General features: G+C 41.9%; 1 protein-coding gene across 3 annotated transcripts in view; it reads right to left on the bottom strand.

Moving 5' to 3' along the window:
* The window catches only part of LOC119159782 (intermembrane lipid transfer protein VPS13D-like), a 134,662-nt gene that overhangs the window by 93,217 nt on the left and 23,899 nt on the right, over positions 1-17,546 (bottom strand). For 2 of the 3 annotated variants that reach the window (XM_075890045.1, XM_075890046.1), the window contains exons 14-28: positions 16,848-16,995; positions 15,858-16,032; positions 14,964-15,169; positions 14,053-14,275; positions 12,363-12,452; positions 12,088-12,181; positions 10,254-10,374; positions 9,769-9,900; positions 8,404-8,494; positions 7,871-8,016; positions 6,132-6,229; positions 4,901-5,066; positions 2,358-2,527; positions 787-957; positions 437-579 (exon numbers count right to left, since the gene is read on the bottom strand). In XM_075890045.1, coding sequence (XP_075746160.1) covers positions 437-579; positions 787-957; positions 2,358-2,527; positions 4,901-5,066; positions 6,132-6,229; positions 7,871-8,016; positions 8,404-8,494; positions 9,769-9,900; positions 10,254-10,374; positions 12,088-12,181; positions 12,363-12,452; positions 14,053-14,275; positions 14,964-15,169; positions 15,858-16,032; positions 16,848-16,995 — 2,174 coding nt within the window. The remainder of the gene's footprint in view (positions 1-436; positions 580-786; positions 958-2,357; positions 2,528-4,900; positions 5,067-6,131; positions 6,230-7,870; positions 8,017-8,403; positions 8,495-9,768; positions 9,901-10,253; positions 10,375-12,087; positions 12,182-12,362; positions 12,453-14,052; positions 14,276-14,963; positions 15,170-15,857; positions 16,033-16,847; positions 16,996-17,546) is intronic. The other variant, XM_075890047.1, reaches the window with a different exon arrangement.

The raw sequence follows: 17,546 nt of genomic DNA, 5'->3' as shown, positions 1-17,546 counted from the left end.
TCAACTGGGCCCTGCTAGATGGCACGACCTGTTCAGTTTAACCAGGCGAAAATTGAACTTTGAACCACTTGCGTCATTCCCCATAGTAGCGTGCGGTGGTTCTTTTCTTTTCATGAATCAAACAAAAACGAACAAGCAGCATTATATTGCATCTCTTGATGCGCGGAAAGTTCTTTATTTAGAGCAGCTAGTTCGATTACTAGTGATTAATTTTAGGCGGTACTGATGTCATTGGGATCATTTTGCGAATGCCCTACTCGTGCCACATGTGTTCTCGTGCATTTACATTATTTCTCAGTAAGTAGGGCATCGCTGTTGATAGTATTGTTGTTTTAGACGTCATGCATTGAGCTTTCACTCCGACTTAAATTGCTATTTGACTTTAGCGTTCCTTTGACCACTATGGCACCACAGCAGATTTACTTCATTCACTTGCCTGGAATGATGGGCTGAGATCGACTTGGGATGACATGCTCAATCTGCCTGCCGTTGAGATCGTCTTGGAGGGCACTTTCACTGCTTCATAGGGGCTCAGACAACGAACAAAATTTACTAACTCGACGATAGTCTCTTGGTTTGCTGTCAAAAATAAACAAGGTGAAAGATTCATTGCACGGAAACTCTTTCTGCGACCAGTCAAACCGGTAAATTCTTATTTTTCTTTAGCCTTACATATTCCGTGACGTGTCACTGATCCACTATTAATCATTAGACTGTTATAGCAGGGAAGTGTTCACGTGCAAGAAGGGTTTAAAAAGAATGTAAAACTGTGGAAGACTACTTTACCGATCACGTCCAGGTTGTTGAACTGAACAGCTGCGATGAACAGCTGCTCTGACGCACAATTTGTGCTGGTGCTCGGAACATTCAACACGGAGATTTCCACATTGATTAGAGAATCTGCCTCGTGATTGTCCAGCATTCCGATAGGTGAGATGCGTTGTCTGTCCATCAGCACTACGAGGACGTAAAACCGAGAAGTTAAACATGAATACCGCTGAGAAAGAGCACTTAATAAGTTTTAGGCTTTCAGAATGAGAAGAAAGCGGACTGGCTCCTAATGATGTCACATCAAACACACACACACACAGAAGAGACTTTGGTACATCTGATGTATGATATAAACTAGGTTTAATAAGTGCAGATATCAGTAATAAAGACTACATTTACCCAATTATAGCCAGTAATTCCATGTATTCATGTCCAATAGTATACTGATGCTAATCGCTAAAGACAGAGTGCATTGGCTGATCATCTGCGCACCTGTTTTATTCAACAATAACATATGAAATGGGGTTGATGTGTTAGTGAAGGCAGGACCCAAACACCACCTTTAATACACTGTTCAATTTTCACTGTTTAATGGTGCGATTTTCCATTACCACTACCCCAACCCAGATAAATAAACATGCTATACCTACCAAATTTTCAAATATTCTCGTGCCAGCTAAACTATTATTTTGAAAGTATGAGTGAGCTTGAGAAAGGACACAACGCAAAACACACGGTACAAGTGCCACTTCTAAATGGTTGAAAGCAGCGCTTGTCCCATGTGCAAACTTCCTTTGCACTGTGTTTTTTTCTTGCACTCAATATTACAGTCAGGCAACAACCAGCCCCTCAAAATGTCACTTTTTTATTCCTCAATATACTTCTTTTTCCATGGCAACCATTCTGTTAGTAGACTGTCATGTATCGGCTCAACAAATGACATGCCCAGTGCACAATTATTTTCAATGTTTTTACAATGAAGCTGTCAAGATTTTTATTAAACCACTAGAAAACTATCATCAGCAATGGGTATGAGTCACAGGAAGCAGACAATCCAAGTAAAATTTCCAATGAGGCTAGTGAAGCCAAGCTCAGCAAGATACTAATTATAAGTGAATGAGATGATCCCAATTAAGCATCTCTAAATATAATGCATGCATGCTAATTATGACCAACCTCAATTAAGACTAATCAATATTAAAACCAATTAAGCAGTGAGGTAAAAGTAACAGCACAAACACACAAGACGCCCCACTTTAAAAGGACATGACAAGAAAAGCCCTCGTGCATGTCGTGTCCTTTCTATGTAGGGCGCTGTTACTTTTACCTCACGAATGTATACCAATTAGGCCCAAATGAAGATTTCCTTAATTAAGTTGTGTGCAACCGAACTAATGTCACATAAGATACTTGAGCTTCACAAGTCTTAATAATGGTAATTGTACTTAATTATGCAAAGTATTCCTAATTGACAATGAGCCAAGCTAGGATTGTCTAGGAGACCACAACCTGGTGTGACTCAGCCTCACAATTCTAGTGCAAACTGCCCCTTTCTTCAATTGTCAACAAACAAAACATGTGGGCACCTTTTGGTGGCGACGACTGCAAGGTGGACAGGATTGCAGAGAGGACCTTTGGCACTGCTATGGTTTGCATAGGGGGTGCAACGGGGTGCATTGTGAGCAGAGGAGGAGTTGACGGAGACATTGGCGAATTGGGATCACTGTCCCTGATGCTGCCGCTCCGACTGTCCATGCTGCAAATCGTTCATGATTGAAACACAAGTCTCATTACCCACACGATACAATTTTAGCATACAATCATGATACATTTATAGGTGCATGTGGCATGCATGCACAAAGAAGCTTCTAACTACAGTAGCACACGTCTTTAGATGCATCCCTACCATCCTGTATCACATGTAAGGAATTATGGGGAAATATTAGATGCTATAAATGCCCTAACTAAATTATAGAATTCTATGTACACCAAAGCTGCAGCATCAGCAGAATTTCAGCGCTTAATGCCAGATTAAAAAGTGTCAAAAATACACCAAAAAATGTCGAACAATACATTTTTATAAAGAACAATGTAGTAAAAGAATAATAGGGTTTTAAATGCAGTTCTTCGTATTAGACGAGAGCATTACTGGGTTGCCTTGTGATGCTAACTCGCATTTATGATGTAATTCATAGGCGGAGCGTTTTCATAGTTCCAGAAAGGGTGAAGTACCTGGCTTGCTCTTCCACATTTATCTCTCTCTCTCTCTCTCGTGTGTGTGTGTGTGTGTGTGTGTGTGTGTGTGTGTGTGTGTGTGTGTGTGTGTGTGCGCGCGTGTGTGTGCACATGCGTGCGTGCATGCTTGCGTGTGCGAGATAGAGAGAAAATGATTTATCGTCTTATCGAAAGTATTATGAAAATAATAAACAATCGTCTGTTACAAAACAAACTTTCATTTGCTTGATGTGTACATGTACATCCCGTATTTTTTTGTGCAAAAGCCGGGCAAATGCTACAATTTTCATCATGCTACTTGTCATTGCCCCATAATAAAGCCTGAAAGGAAAAGCAACAGGCATAAACAGTCTCTTGTGAAATAGCTGCAAGACCGGATGGCCAATAGTCTTTTGGGGTTGGATGGGAGCCTTAGCCAAGCCCTAAAAAAATATCCCGGGTAAGCTCGGAGGTGCTGCAAGCCCGGAAGAGGTCTGGGCCCCCAGCCCCACGGTACTCTCCGCCTATGATGTATGTCACAAACGACTCCAATTTTCGGAGCATCCGCGGGCCCCATCTTCCAAGAAAGGGCGTTTTTGTGTTGGGAGACGACATCCGGCGACTATAACGACCCAGCGTGGCGCCGGCTCGTCTTCCCTGCCCCTGACCGGAAGGGAAACCAGCGGTCTCAACAAGGAAAATTACTCCCAGATGAGATGGGAGCACGTGGACGCCCCTGAGGAGGTTTGAACTGCATCGGAAGAGCAGTTGACGTACAGCCAGCAACAAGTGCGGTCGTCGGTGTCGCGAGTCTCGCGTGGGTGACGAACATGGAGTGACCCGCGCAACGTACTGAGACGGCTGCAATTCCGGGCACCCTCGTCGTCTACCAAGCCGGCGAGATCGTCAGCGGCACCCGTCAACTCCCCTACGTGCACCAAGAGCTGGCCTGGTCCGTATGGAACTTTTTATTGTGGCTTTTTTTAAACTGTTAAATTGTTTTAACCAGCCTTTTTTTTGAAATCTGTGTAGTTGTGTGCGCTGCGACGCACATAGAAATTCAAAAGAAATTACCAATGATCATTCTGTAATTATTTCCTTGTAACCCTCTTTTACGATTTCCATCTTGTTGTTATTTCATTAATGTTCCGCATATTCTTCTTTAGTTTGTATCTTTTGTAGTGTTTTTTTAGCATATTTTGTTATATAGCTGTTCTTTCCATCGCGCATCAGTGTTATTCCTCTCTGTTATTTTCCTGCCTTTGCCCTTGTTTCAATTAAATGCTTGTTTATGTGTAATCAAACACCGTGTCTGCTCTATGAGTGCGTTGGTCAGGCCCACACATCACCACACGTGCAACCCCGCACGGTCGACCAACCCGCAAATAAATTCGAAATGTGCCACTTCGAGGCCTTTCAGGCGTCGCAGGTCGAAGCGTAAAGTGGAAGCCTGCGAGTCTGCCGCACGTCGATGTTGGATCGGCGGGGCCTCACTCGAAGTGTGTGACAATGTAATATAATATTTTCTTTAGTTATAAGAGAAGTTATAGTTTTTTGTTGTAAGAAACATAAAAAATGAACTCTTACACAATAAAAATACCATAAACAAAAAGATTTGCAACCTTGATTCCAACGAGCCAAGCCTCACAATTTAAGCACCTGCGACACATCACAGCCCCAACAACATTCAAAGTACTATAGCTGTGTGCACCGGATTAATTCTGATCGCTTGAAGTTATTTAATGTGACCTAAATAAAGTACTTAAATGGTTTTCCAATGGCCTCTGATGGAAATGAAGGGGATCAAACCCATGGCCTCAGCCTCAGCAATGCCACACTCCCAGGGCTGCAAGAACAGGCCATAGCGAGTAGACTGTGGCTGTAAACACAATGGATGCAATGGCACTGAGCTTACCTGACATGCTTGTGAGAAGCCACAAGTAACTCAAAGTCAGGCCCATAAGTCTGTAAGGCATCCACCAGCAGAAGCCCGTGCACAGACATAGTGACAGACAGATCTTGGGGCGTCTTAGAAAACGTAGCGTGAATGCCTGACACCTGTAGCTCCGCAATGCATCGACCTGCACAGTAACAACACCAGTTCACACAAACTTCTTCTTACAGTATAGCCAAACACACATGAGAGTTCTGTGTTTTTCGCAATACTATGTAGATGCAAAACACTTGAACTAACCATTCAAATGGTAAAACCAGGTCAATTAATTATTCACAATGAGCTCTAATTATGCTCTTTCATATACTCACTAACCACACAGAATTTATACGAGTACTGCTCGAGTCCAGATCAGCTTGTCACGTGGACTGGTGCTAATCTCCATCACACATCTTTGACGCCCATTTAAAAGCTTACCTAATGCTATGTATATAAAATTTTAATGCCTACGAAAAGTCTCAGTAACTCTTCTCTTAAGTGTGGCTAAAAAAATCACAATAGCCACACAAACTGCCCAAAGTAAGAAGACAAAGATAGTAAATTTCAATACAGAATGTGCCGGCAGAGAAATATTTACCTTATTCACTCCATCACAGCGAGGGCTCTGAAGCAAAAAGTCTCAAAAGTCGAATGAATAATCTTGACTAAACTGAAGTATGACTGAAGTCATCTTTACGATAGGACTTGTCTTTATTAGGCAGCAACTCATTTCCTCAGCAGTCATAATACTACTAAGGGAAAGTTAACACTTTGTTGAAGTTCTGCTGTCACATCATCTCCAGCAACGCTCCTCTTTCAACCTGTTTTGTCACTACTTGATAGAACTGAGCTAACACAATAGGTACAGAGAGATTACCGATGCTACATCGTCTCACATTTTGTCTACCGTACAGCTTCCCGCCCTGCCGTGGCAGTCTAGTGGCTAAGGTACTCGGCTGCTGACCCGCAGGTCGCGAGATCGAATCCCGGCTGCGGTGGCTGCATTTCCGATGGAGGCGGAAATGTTGTAGGCCCGTGTGCTCAGATTTGGGTGCACGTTAAAGAACGCCAGGTGTTCGAAATTTCCGGAGCCCTCCACTACGGCGTCTTTTATAATCATGTGGTAGTATTGGAACGTTAAACCCCACATATCAATCAATACAGCTTTCCGTGTAAGAAACAAAGGCAATATATTCTGGTGAAGATGAGTTACCTCGGCTCTGAACTTCCAGACACATTTGCTCAATGGAGCACTGGGCTACCAGCAGCAGTGATGTGTCGTGAGACTCCTTGGATCTGTTTGCAAAAGAACTGAAAGAGAAAAAGCAGAGATCAACAACAATAAGCGAAATCTTCCATCTAGAATTGCAGCAAAATTTAACAATATAACAACACCGTAGTGCATTCTAGCTGCTCTTGAATTCATGCCTTGAATGCTATTTTTGACATAACAAAAAGCATTCAATAAAATTGCACAAAAATAAACAACTTATGAAGAAAGTGAAATACAGCACGTAGCAGCGAGTCAGTTCTCCGCCAAAATATGAGTGCATGACAGTCAAGCTTAACTTACAGGCATGAGGAACGCACCACTCGCTAAATTCTTTCTGCCAGTTCTTAATCAAGTCATGGCCACTAACAGCGTGCAGTTATTCCCAAATAAGATATAAACGAGCATGCAAGTCACATTCCAGAGACAAGCAGAAGCATGTTGCCTGAATATGAAAGAGAAGGTTTAGTACACATACAGACAGTCCCAAAAACATGTTAAACTTAAATCTTGCTCACAACAATCACTACTAGGTAGACTCTGAAATCACTTTCAAGGTATCTTTTTGCTATTTCAATACTGTAAAACAAAGAAAACTAATGGCTACTATTAAGCAAATGTCATGTTTATTTAGTGATGGTGCACTGTGTATTATAAGCAAGAGTTCAAATTGCAGTAGTTCATTAACAAATATATAACAAGCAATATGTAACGTTTACAAGTTTGCCTGACAATTACATGTCATAGAAATTATCCCAATCATCAACCTGCCTCAATGTCCACTAAAGGACAAAGGCCTCTTTTCATGAGCTTGAACGTACGTCGTGAGTAGGCTGATTCCATTTTATGACTGCAAGTTTCCTGATTTAAACACTCCAATTAACTTTCTGCTGTACACAGCGGCGCTAGTAATATCCAAGACTGACAAAAAGTATCATCTCTAGGGTACCTCTACTATTCTTGCCTAACTTATCTTATGGGAAGACACTGCTCCCAAAAGAAATGTTTTTCATTTCTTGACGGATTTTGATGAAAGGTGGTGAGTTTATGTATGTGTGTTAACTTCAAATATGAAATTGTTTCTTGTATAAAGCATACTTTTTATAATACAAAATATCTCATGTGCCTTTTAAGGATCAAGATTTTTTCTAGACTGAGAGAGCAAAAAAGTAAATTAGCATATCACAATAATCTGAAAACAGAACTTAGTGCAGTGCAACAAAAGTGAATGTTCTGCATCAATTTGAACAAAAGTTATGGCATGTTCAACATTTGTGAGTGAGACAATTTCAAGCTAGGATTTCACTGGCAAATGTTAACATATCAGAACTTTTCTTCTAATAGATTCAGAACATCCATTTTTGTTGCACTGCAATCATTTCCGATTTCAGATTATTGTGATATGCTGATTTAGTTTGTAACTCTTAATTTCGACAAAAACTGCCTCCCTTAAAAGCAGATGAAATATTTTGTATTTTAAAAACTGCACTTTATACAACAAAATTATTTACAGATAAGATATCTGCAGATAAATATACATTAACTCACAAAGTTTCATCAAAACTGATCTAGAAATAAAAAAAAATATTGTAGTGCTATGTCTCCCCTTATGCCAATGGAACGTGCAGCCTTTTGCCGCACTCACCACAGACCGCATAGGATCAGTCAAACGAGCGCCTCACCCTTCACTCATCCCTTCCTGCTGAAATGCTTTGTCGAGATCTATAGCCGACGCACATGGTGAAGAGGGGCCCTGAGAAGACCAGCCAGCGGGTCTTGTTGAAGTGCTTTCTCTAAGCCTTGACAAACACATTTGCATGGCATGAACCTGTGCAATGTGGATGAGGCAACTGTTATTATAGTTTCCAATAGCACAGTTTCATTTATAACAGACAAACCTATTGCATTGAAACAGGCAAACTACTGTAAAATATAATGGTTAAAACACTGCCAGCCAGGTTGCTATTTGTGTAAGCAGAATCATGTTTTTCCACGGACAACTGCCAGTCTGTGGATATTAAAATTCATTAGGGCTGTGCACACATGATGCCGAGAAGGTGGGGAGGAGCTGTTACTAGGAAACTTGTCAGAAAATTCAGAAAAGCTGGCAGGTATGCATTAATAGTAGCATGTTAGTCTTCACCCTGACAACGTTTAGCACAGCAATTGGGCCGTTTGTCTAAGTTTCAACACATATCCGTAACAAACATCTCACCTTCTGCTCGTTTACATGAGCAGTGAGCCTGGGAAGCTTCATGTTGAGAACGACACTGGGCCAGTGAGGGTCGTCAGTTGCCAGAAGACGCCTAGCAGGAAAGCAAGAGTAATATGTACACAATGAACCGATATGTAAGACAACATGGAAGTTGAAAGAAAATGTAACAACGACAATTAAGACTGCTTTTATGACAAGCATACTCAGTGTCAGTACACTTAAGCATGTAAGAATTATCCTATTTACTCGAATCTAGGCTCGTCTTTTTTCTTTTTTTTTTCGAATAATGGTGTGCTAAAGTGGGGGTGGTCGGCTTAGGCTCAGGTACAATGGCTTTACCACAGCCTCCACATACACCAAGCACTAGCAGCATGGCGGCTCACCATGCGCCAATCTCAGACAGTCGTGTGCACACAGTTTGGCATGCGCATCCGAGGCTCATTTTCACGGCATTCTACTGCAGCGTCGCCCGGTGACGTGGTCACTAAGGCTCAGCCGCGGAGGAGTGGCCCCCGTAGCTACACAGGTGAACCACATTGTTCACTTCGTACTGTCCATTGTTTCGAAATTGGACAGTCATGCGTTCATGCAGCGAGGGTCGTCAAGCAGGCATGATCCACCTTTGCCGTCAAGTCGGCAAAGGTGGATCGTGTCATGTGATTACGACGCCCGCGATCACCATGCATTTTGACACCCCCTTCTCTCCTCCTCTCACAAGCATGGAGGTGCGAGCATGGAGTTGGCAGTTTCCTGATAGCGATCGTTTAGTGCAGTTGCAGTGGTAGAGTTCTGGAAGTGTCCCACCTTAACCAGCTGTTCAAGTAAAGAGGACAGCCATGCTGCAGATGATGATGATGATGATGAACGAACGTACGCTTACACAGTGAGCACTTATGCAATAAAAATTCTGGGTTTTCTGCTGACTAAAAGGTGTTTTTTTTTTTTTTTCATTTAGCCTGCATTCGAGCTACGTTTTTCTTTTTCACTCTCCCCCCCCCCCCCCCCCCTTTTTCCCCTGGTTTTATGAATTTTGGGGGTCAGCCTACAATCAAGGGTGGCCTAGATTCGAGTACACAGGCAACTGCTAACTGTATTGACAGTTGGAAACAGTGCCAAAAGAAAGAAAGAAAATGGCACAAGATTAGGCAACACTGTGCTCATGTTATCTAGTCTTAGTACAGTTAATTGTACAGTTATAATGCATAGATGCAAGCAGAAAGTAACAAGTTAAGTTAACAGTTCATTTTACAAGCCTTCAGCAATTTAATTTCTAGGTCATGGCTCTTAAAGTTCTTGAAAGTAGAAGGCAGAGCCAGATAACAAAAAGGAGTTCAATATGCTATCTTCAAATGAGTGCTTGCATACCTTTCAACCTGGACGGTTATGGAGAACCTATCCAGCACATGCATTCGGCTGGTTCCCTTTGACTGTGCAAACTTCCAGCTGTCCTTGCCGCTGCCAATGAGCACCTGCATGTCTTGCAGGTTCAATGTGTACCTGATGGTGACAGAAACAGAATGCCGTCGAACAGTGTAATACAGCTGAAACCATGCTGACACACAAGGACATGTGCGGTATTAAAGTTACCATAACAATAATGATATTGCAGAAACATTCATGTGGCCTCTAACAGCACGGAATAGAAAATTATGCGCACATTTGCGTGATTTCAATGCACAAGAATAAAAAAAATTTGCGTGCCCATCAGAGTATGATATGAATGGACCAAGTGATCACAAAAAAAAGTGCTCCCCAGTCAAATGCAGTAAAAGAAAATGATGTGCTAAGCTACGTTCCCACACATACCCCGCAGAGCCCTCATTGAAAAACTTTTTGAAGAGATCACTCACTTTTTGTACATATGGCTGTAAATGTCAGCATCAGACAGTGGAGTCTCCTTCACTGGACTTGAGACCACAGTTTCAAGCTCCTCTTGCTTAGGTGGTGAAGAGCAGGGTGTTTTGAAGTCAGCTATATGACAACAACGTTGGGTATTAATTATCATATCCTGCACGGAAACTAAAACAAGGAGTCGGCAAGACGCTGAAACACCTAGTATATCTGCACCAGAAGTCCGTGAAAACCACTTTCATCCCCATGCGGATACTCCCAGCAACACCACACTTCATATCACACTGATCACACAAATCATCTTGAGTAGTTCTTACTACACAAACTCGTCTCGTGACACAGATGATAAGATATGTTAGAGGGCCTACATCTAGGATGACTGCCAGTTGGTCGTGTTGGTAAAGGTTCATAATGAAACAAGTGCAAAAATACACACACTCAGAGAGGACACAGACAAGCGCTTACTAGCAACTGAAAATTTTATTTCGAAGCGAACACTAATAAATACATCACACGCATGTACGTCATTCCCGACTTCCCCTGTCTTCATCAACAATGTGATATAACAAAATATGCATGCACCCACAACCGGAAACAAACACGTGTCAAGAACTAAACACGTGGCAGGTGGACCTGCCAACCGAAATTTTCCGACACACGATTAATTGACAGGCACAACAAGCGGACGACGAGAGAAATAATGGAAGCGTATAGAATAAGGAAAAGAGATGACAGTTGCGTCAACCAAGCGTCAGTTCTACTAACAGATGCGGAATTTGATTTTTTGGACGTCACATAACCCAGTGTTTTTCTCTGTGTTACGTTTTTTTTTTGTTTTTAGTTTCTTTTGTTTTTTTCTGTTTTTTTTTGTTTTTTTACATTTTCTTTTCTTAGTTCTTGACACGTGTTTGTTTCCGGTTGTGGGCGCATGCATATTTTGTTATATCACGTTGTTGATGATGACAGGGGAAGTCGGGAATGACGTACATGCGTGTGATGTATTTATTAGTGTTCGCTTCGAAATAAAATTTTCAGTTGCTAGTAAGCGCTTGTCTGTGTCCTCTCTGAGTGTGTGTATTTTTGCGCTTGTTTCATCATGGGCCTACATCTGCACAACTCGAATGATCATCGTGGCTCGGCCCATAAATTGTTGCCATTCTGGAACTGTTCTCTCACAGTGGTCCACAACATACCCACATAAGGTAACGAGAAATACACTAATCTTTAATTACTAAGCTTGTGTAAATATTCGAATAAATATCACAGTACTCAAATTTGCTTCGATTCGAATTGTAGTTACTGAAAATTTCAAAGTATTCGTAATGGATGAAAAGATGTGTATTAATCCGCATGTAACCGCTGCAAAGCTGGTCTCGCTGTCGTATAAGAGGGCTAAGCTGTCAAAACACCTATCCAGAAGAAACTCACAGTGCCACAAACCGCCACTTCAAGGTTGAATGAACATATTACCTTCACATCGATTATCATTTTTTTAAGTTTAAGAGCTTGTTATATCGACTTATATGCCTTGAGTATAGAAAATTTCAAAACGTGACATACTTTATGGGTTATCACTTACATTCTACCGAAAGTCATATCCTTCTACCGTTCAAATTTGTTTCCACTTCCTTTGAACCAAAAATATGGCATTTGAATAGGCTGTCATTCAATTAAAAAAAAAAGCATTGCACAGGTTTGTTAAATCATGACAAATTATTGTATTTTTTTTATGACATGTGAAATACGATTTCGAAATTATTAGACCAAAATCACTATTCGCTTCAAATTCGAGTCGAACATAAAATTCACTATTTGCACAAGCCTCTTAATTACCTTCATCGTCCGATATGTCTTCCACGTCAGTACGAGACGCCTCTGGCGGTGTTGACAAATTGGAGAACTGCACACGTCCCAAGTCGATGAGTACCTGAAATGAAGATGCAAAAATATTAGTGAAACTTGCTTTCCACCACGACAAAAGCTGAAGTACACAATCCCAGAAAGTAAGGTATTATATGTGCACACGAGTTCTGAAAATTGCGAGAGTAATGAGCATGAAAGCTGTTTCAAATGAAAAATTTTGATCAGGGTTGACAACGCTGCCTTACCGTGGCAGAGGCGTGATCAGTAAAACTCTCGGGCACAATGATTTGCGGTGCACAGATGTCCATATGGATGTCCCATTTGGCAATCTGCAACTGAAGAAGAAAAAACTAGGATCAAACAAGCAGTAATTTTATGTATTTATCTGTTAATTTTAGTTTCTCAATAAATACATTACTATAAGTTCGGTGGCTTTAGTATAGAATGCAAGGGCAAAACAAAAAAATCTTGAGCTCAGAATAGTACTTTGGCAGTTGCTGCTTTCGGTTAAGTAACAATTCTACATGATTGCATTCCAATGAGACCCATTTTCATTATATCAGCTCTTCCTCAGATGTAATATGCCCACAGACTGAAATGTCACAATTTAGGGCTGTGTGATGCATGTACGTATACATACCACACATTTTACACTCTCTTCAGCTTGTATTTTGTCACCACAATTTTTACTTTACATTTACACTAAAGCTAAGATTATTTGTAGCAGCCATGTTAGTAGCGAAACGAGGCAGTTGTCTCGAACAACTCAGCATAAGAGTTATTACACTAAATATATGACGAGTTCTAATTTGTGAGCATTGTACAACTAAGAGCTGCTCTAACTTTGGAAAATCAAAATGTTTATGTGTTTCAAGTAACATGTAACACACCTTCAATTCTACGGCATCTGTTTATTCTATAAGCAGCTAATAATATTACTAATAATAATTGTTGAGGTTTGAGATCCCAAAACCACCGTACAATTATGAGAGACACCGCAGTGAGGGGCTACGGAAATTTCACCCACCTGGGGTTCTTTAAAGTGCACCTAAATCTAAGCATGCAGGCCTCAAACATTTCAACCTCCATTAAAAATGCTGCTGTTGCGGCCGGGATTTGATCCCACGACCTGCAGGTCAGCAGCCGAGTGCCTTAGCCAGTAGACCACCAAGGCGGGTATCCTATAAGCAGCTAAAATAACTATAACAAGGTATTCATTTCACCCTGCACTTTATTCCCAATCATTTACAGCACGACAGAAAGAAACATGGCAAGTACAAAGCATGTTCATTCAAATGTGTGTGTAGTTATGAAGTCTCACTAGCAACATAACAAAACTAGGCATAATACTACTCCGGTAAGTTTGTGAAGAATTCATCTATAGATATCAAACACTTAACATTGAACACTTGACTATGGGGGATGCCAAAGTCGGGAGCTTCTTATTAATGTTAGCCACCTGAAGTTTTTAGCATGCGCACCAGTTAACATATAAGTGTGCCTAAGTTGATGTGCACCAAAATGTGCAGCCATTAGGGCCAGAAATAAAGCTGTGCACAGCAGCAGAACACCTTAGTCGCTACAAAACTGTAACAAATACTGGCTAGCGCACATGCCTTGTTTGTGTCTAGTTTCATTTGATTAATTTTGCAGTGAACTGCTGTCTTTATAACACTCAGCACCGATGCTGCTCTTTTGCCCTCTGCTTACTAATGCCATGCCGTAACAAAAGGTGATCCAAGACATTTAAGGTGCAAGGCATGAAGCAGTCGTGAGGTGGCTTGAGCAAGTTGAGAAATAGGGCAAAAAGCAAAGTTAAGCATTACTGTGGGCAGCTTGATTTTTATGATGCATTCGCGTAGCTACTGAAACCTGTATAGACCTCGGATGTACTCCAAAGATCGCACAGTTGCAGTGCTGCCCTGAAATCCCTACCGTGCTCTCTTCCCCTTCGAGCATGAGGTCCCAGTGGTGGCGCAGCTCCTCCTTGGTGTGCTTCTTGAACATCTCGTAGCGGGTGCGAGCTGCCGCCGAAAGGTTGAGGGGACCACCGGACGACGAGGAGCCTTCATAGTTGAACAGCGTGAAGAACTGCTTCACCGTCCGGATCGTGGACGGATTGTACACCACGTCCAGGGACTGGGTGTTCACCGTGAGGCTGCAAGAGATAATGAATCAGGGGAGCTATTACACTGACTGCTGCTACATGTGAGAGCGTACTTCAGCCTTAACAATAGTAATTGCTGAGGTTTCCCATGACAGAACCCCAATATGATGGTGAGGGATGCTGAAGCAGGGGACTCCAGATGAATTTCAACGCTATAGAATTTTTTTAATGCACACCTAAATCAAAGCACATGCATGTTCTTTGCATTTAATCCTCATCAATATGTGGCCACAACAGCCAGGAATTGAACCTGCACCCTCGACTTTAGCAAAGCGACACTTTACATGATAAGCTACCACCGCAGGTATACCTCAGCCTTAGGGCTTACCTTATAGTTGTTGAGGGGAAGGAATGCACAAAATGAGTATGCTAAGAAGTAGTCTGTGCAGTGGTTGGTTCCTGTATTATCCCTGAACTGACAGTGAAAACGTTATAGACCATGTGATATATACAAATCCATGCTCCTCTAGAGCTTCAACCACTCCCCCCCCCCCCCCCCCCACAAAGGTTAGCTCATTTTATCAGTTGGAACCTTTGAATGCCCTTTTGAACCATTCTCGAGACCAACATGCAAGTATCTAAGTTGCATTTGTCAGCAGGATTATCGTTACTATAAAACCACTTCTAGTGAGTAGCTGTGAACCTTAGAAGCACTACTACTTATGCACAATTTATTCACCTGTGATCAGCGTTGGATCCAAGGGGCTTTTTCTCGTAAGTGAGCTCGAAGAGTGGAGCACTAGGGAAGTCTGGCTTTTGACTGTGCATCAGCGAAATGCCAAAGGCCGCAGGTGACGGTGAAGTGAAAGGCAGGAACTTGAAAATGGAAGGCTGTGTCTTGGTCCCATCGAGAGGCAGAGCTTTGGGGAACATGTGCACTTGCTCCTGGGCATGAAACCAGCAGCCACCAGTCAAATTCAGGAACATGAGGACTCCTAGGCAAAGAAACTGAGGGGCTTTACTAGTATCTTTGCTGCTTTCACTCCTTATCATGCTCACATCACTTCTACCTACCTTCGTTTCCCTTTCCCACACATTCTTATAGTACTACACTATAGATGATCATGCTATGCTTGACCCTTCTTTCTCTTTCCCTCCTCCTTACCGTCGTATACCCTCTCAACCTCCCTTACCTTTCCCACCCCCTCGCTATAGTATAATATTTATGGCTATGCTATGCTTAAATTCGAAATGCACATCTGGGCTGAGTTGTGAGCGGCCACTGGCCATGGGCAGTACACTAGCTTAAACAGCCTGGCTGTTAAAAGAGGCATGCTTAAGCACAAGTTAGTATTGTTAAGGTACAGTATATAAACAATACAGAAATTCAGAAAAAGATGAAGGCTTGGAACAGTGAGATGTCATAGGTAAAAAAAGTGTCACTCGAGTCAATATTTTTACAATGTAAACTTGTCTTTTACAGGACACTGACAAAGACAAGTCCTTTTGTCAAAACCCTAGCAACAGAGACATGCCTTCTTTACTGAATTCTCATGGTATAGTATTCAGCATCAGCTAAAACAGGGCATTCTAAAAATGTGCGACACAAAGCAAATTAACTGCGCAAACTCACAACAGCATGGGGTGACAGCATGTATGGGTAGGCCGAGTTGGGTGCAGTGCGGTCCTGCAGATGCAATGAGCCAAGCCGAGCTGCAAACAAGAATGATCCCAGCCGCGGCCGGCTCTCTACGTCCACGGTGACCTCTGCGAAGCGAAGCTCCACCAAAGGTTGCATAGCCTCATCCCTGGTAAACAAGAAGTCATGTTCGAAAGCAGATGTCCGACTATACAATCAGACAGTGTTCTCAAGATAGAGAAGTTTCTGAGACAATGGAGGAATAAAGGTCGAGAGAGGAACATTACAGACATCAAAATACCCTTCTTGTAACACTGGTTCCAGTGGTATCCCCCATTCAACCGATATAGTCACTTCAACTGTCATGTTGAATCCAGCATGGTAAACAACCAATTAGGGAGAAACCAAATATTCACATTGAGTTCAACAGAATAATAAATTCAGCTAAAGTCTGGAGTTTCAATGAAAAATCAAGATGTGATACGTTATGCCATACTAGGAACTCAGTATTAATTATGACCACATAAGGCTCCGTGCTGTGTGCATAAACCCACGTAAAAGGCAGTCTTGTATTTTGCCCTTAACAAAATGCGGTCGTCGTGCCTTTCAATCGAATTCGCATCCTTGTGCCTTAGCGCACAACAACGTGGTGGCTAACTTACCACGGTAGATAGGCTAGCTAACTACATTACTTATTATGGTAGGTAAATTAGCTGATATGTTCAAATGCTGCCTAGTATTGTGATGGAAATGATTCAAATGAAGAGATACCTCCCACACCTCAACTATTTCTTGTTCTCCACTTCCCAGTCCAAAGTTCTATCATTCTTAGCTCTCAACACAAATCCAAAAGTTCTAGCTAAGACAAATGAAAGCTATGCTGATGGGCAATTAACCACATTTCAAGCAGATATGTGGAACAAGCCAGATGGTCATGTATATTAAGAGTGGCTTAGACTAGCTAAAACCTTTTTTTCTACTCACCCTGCTCCCATGTTTGGTGCAACACGATGCCGCCCAACCAGTGTGATCCCACACTGACTGAGTGAGAAGCAGACCCTTGCAAACACCGCATCTCGCATCAGGAATGTGTCCCGGTCAACGCTATCCAAAGCATCAAGGATCTCCTCTTCTGTGAGAACAAAGCAGGGACATTCTTTTTTTTTTTAACCAGACAAAAATGGTGGCAAAAGGCTTAGTCAAAATAACAAAAGGTAAGTTGGAAACATTTTCATGCAAGTAAGCATATCAGGGGAAATGCCCTGGACAGACCAATCACACAGTGAGGTAAGAAACTTCATGGGTGAATTTTGCACTGGCAAGACATTGCTCTACAATACAAACTTCTTCAGGTCATAGCAACCAAGTTACGACCATGCCACACTGCTAGCACCACCAGCCAGTTTTTGCCAGCAATTGAAACAAAGATAATGTGCAACATTGACCAAAAAGAGCTGATAAAAATCTTCGAGCAAACAGATAGCAAGAGCAATTCATTGCAAAAACCTTCAACGTGTACAGAAGGAACAGTTAAACTCCGACAGCACACTGCACAAATGTTCAACTAAGCACTGCTTCCTAAATAATCAATATAAACGGCTTAGGTTTCCAGAAACACAGCTACATTGCACCATTGCTGTTACCTGGCTGTGCAGGAAACGACATTTCAGCAATGCCTAATGT

This window comes from Rhipicephalus microplus, chromosome 3 (assembly GCF_043290135.1).
Source record: "Rhipicephalus microplus isolate Deutch F79 chromosome 3, USDA_Rmic, whole genome shotgun sequence".
Classification (NCBI taxonomy): Eukaryota; Metazoa; Arthropoda; class Arachnida; order Ixodida; family Ixodidae; genus Rhipicephalus; species Rhipicephalus microplus.
This window is presented reverse-complemented; position numbering and strand designations above follow the sequence as displayed.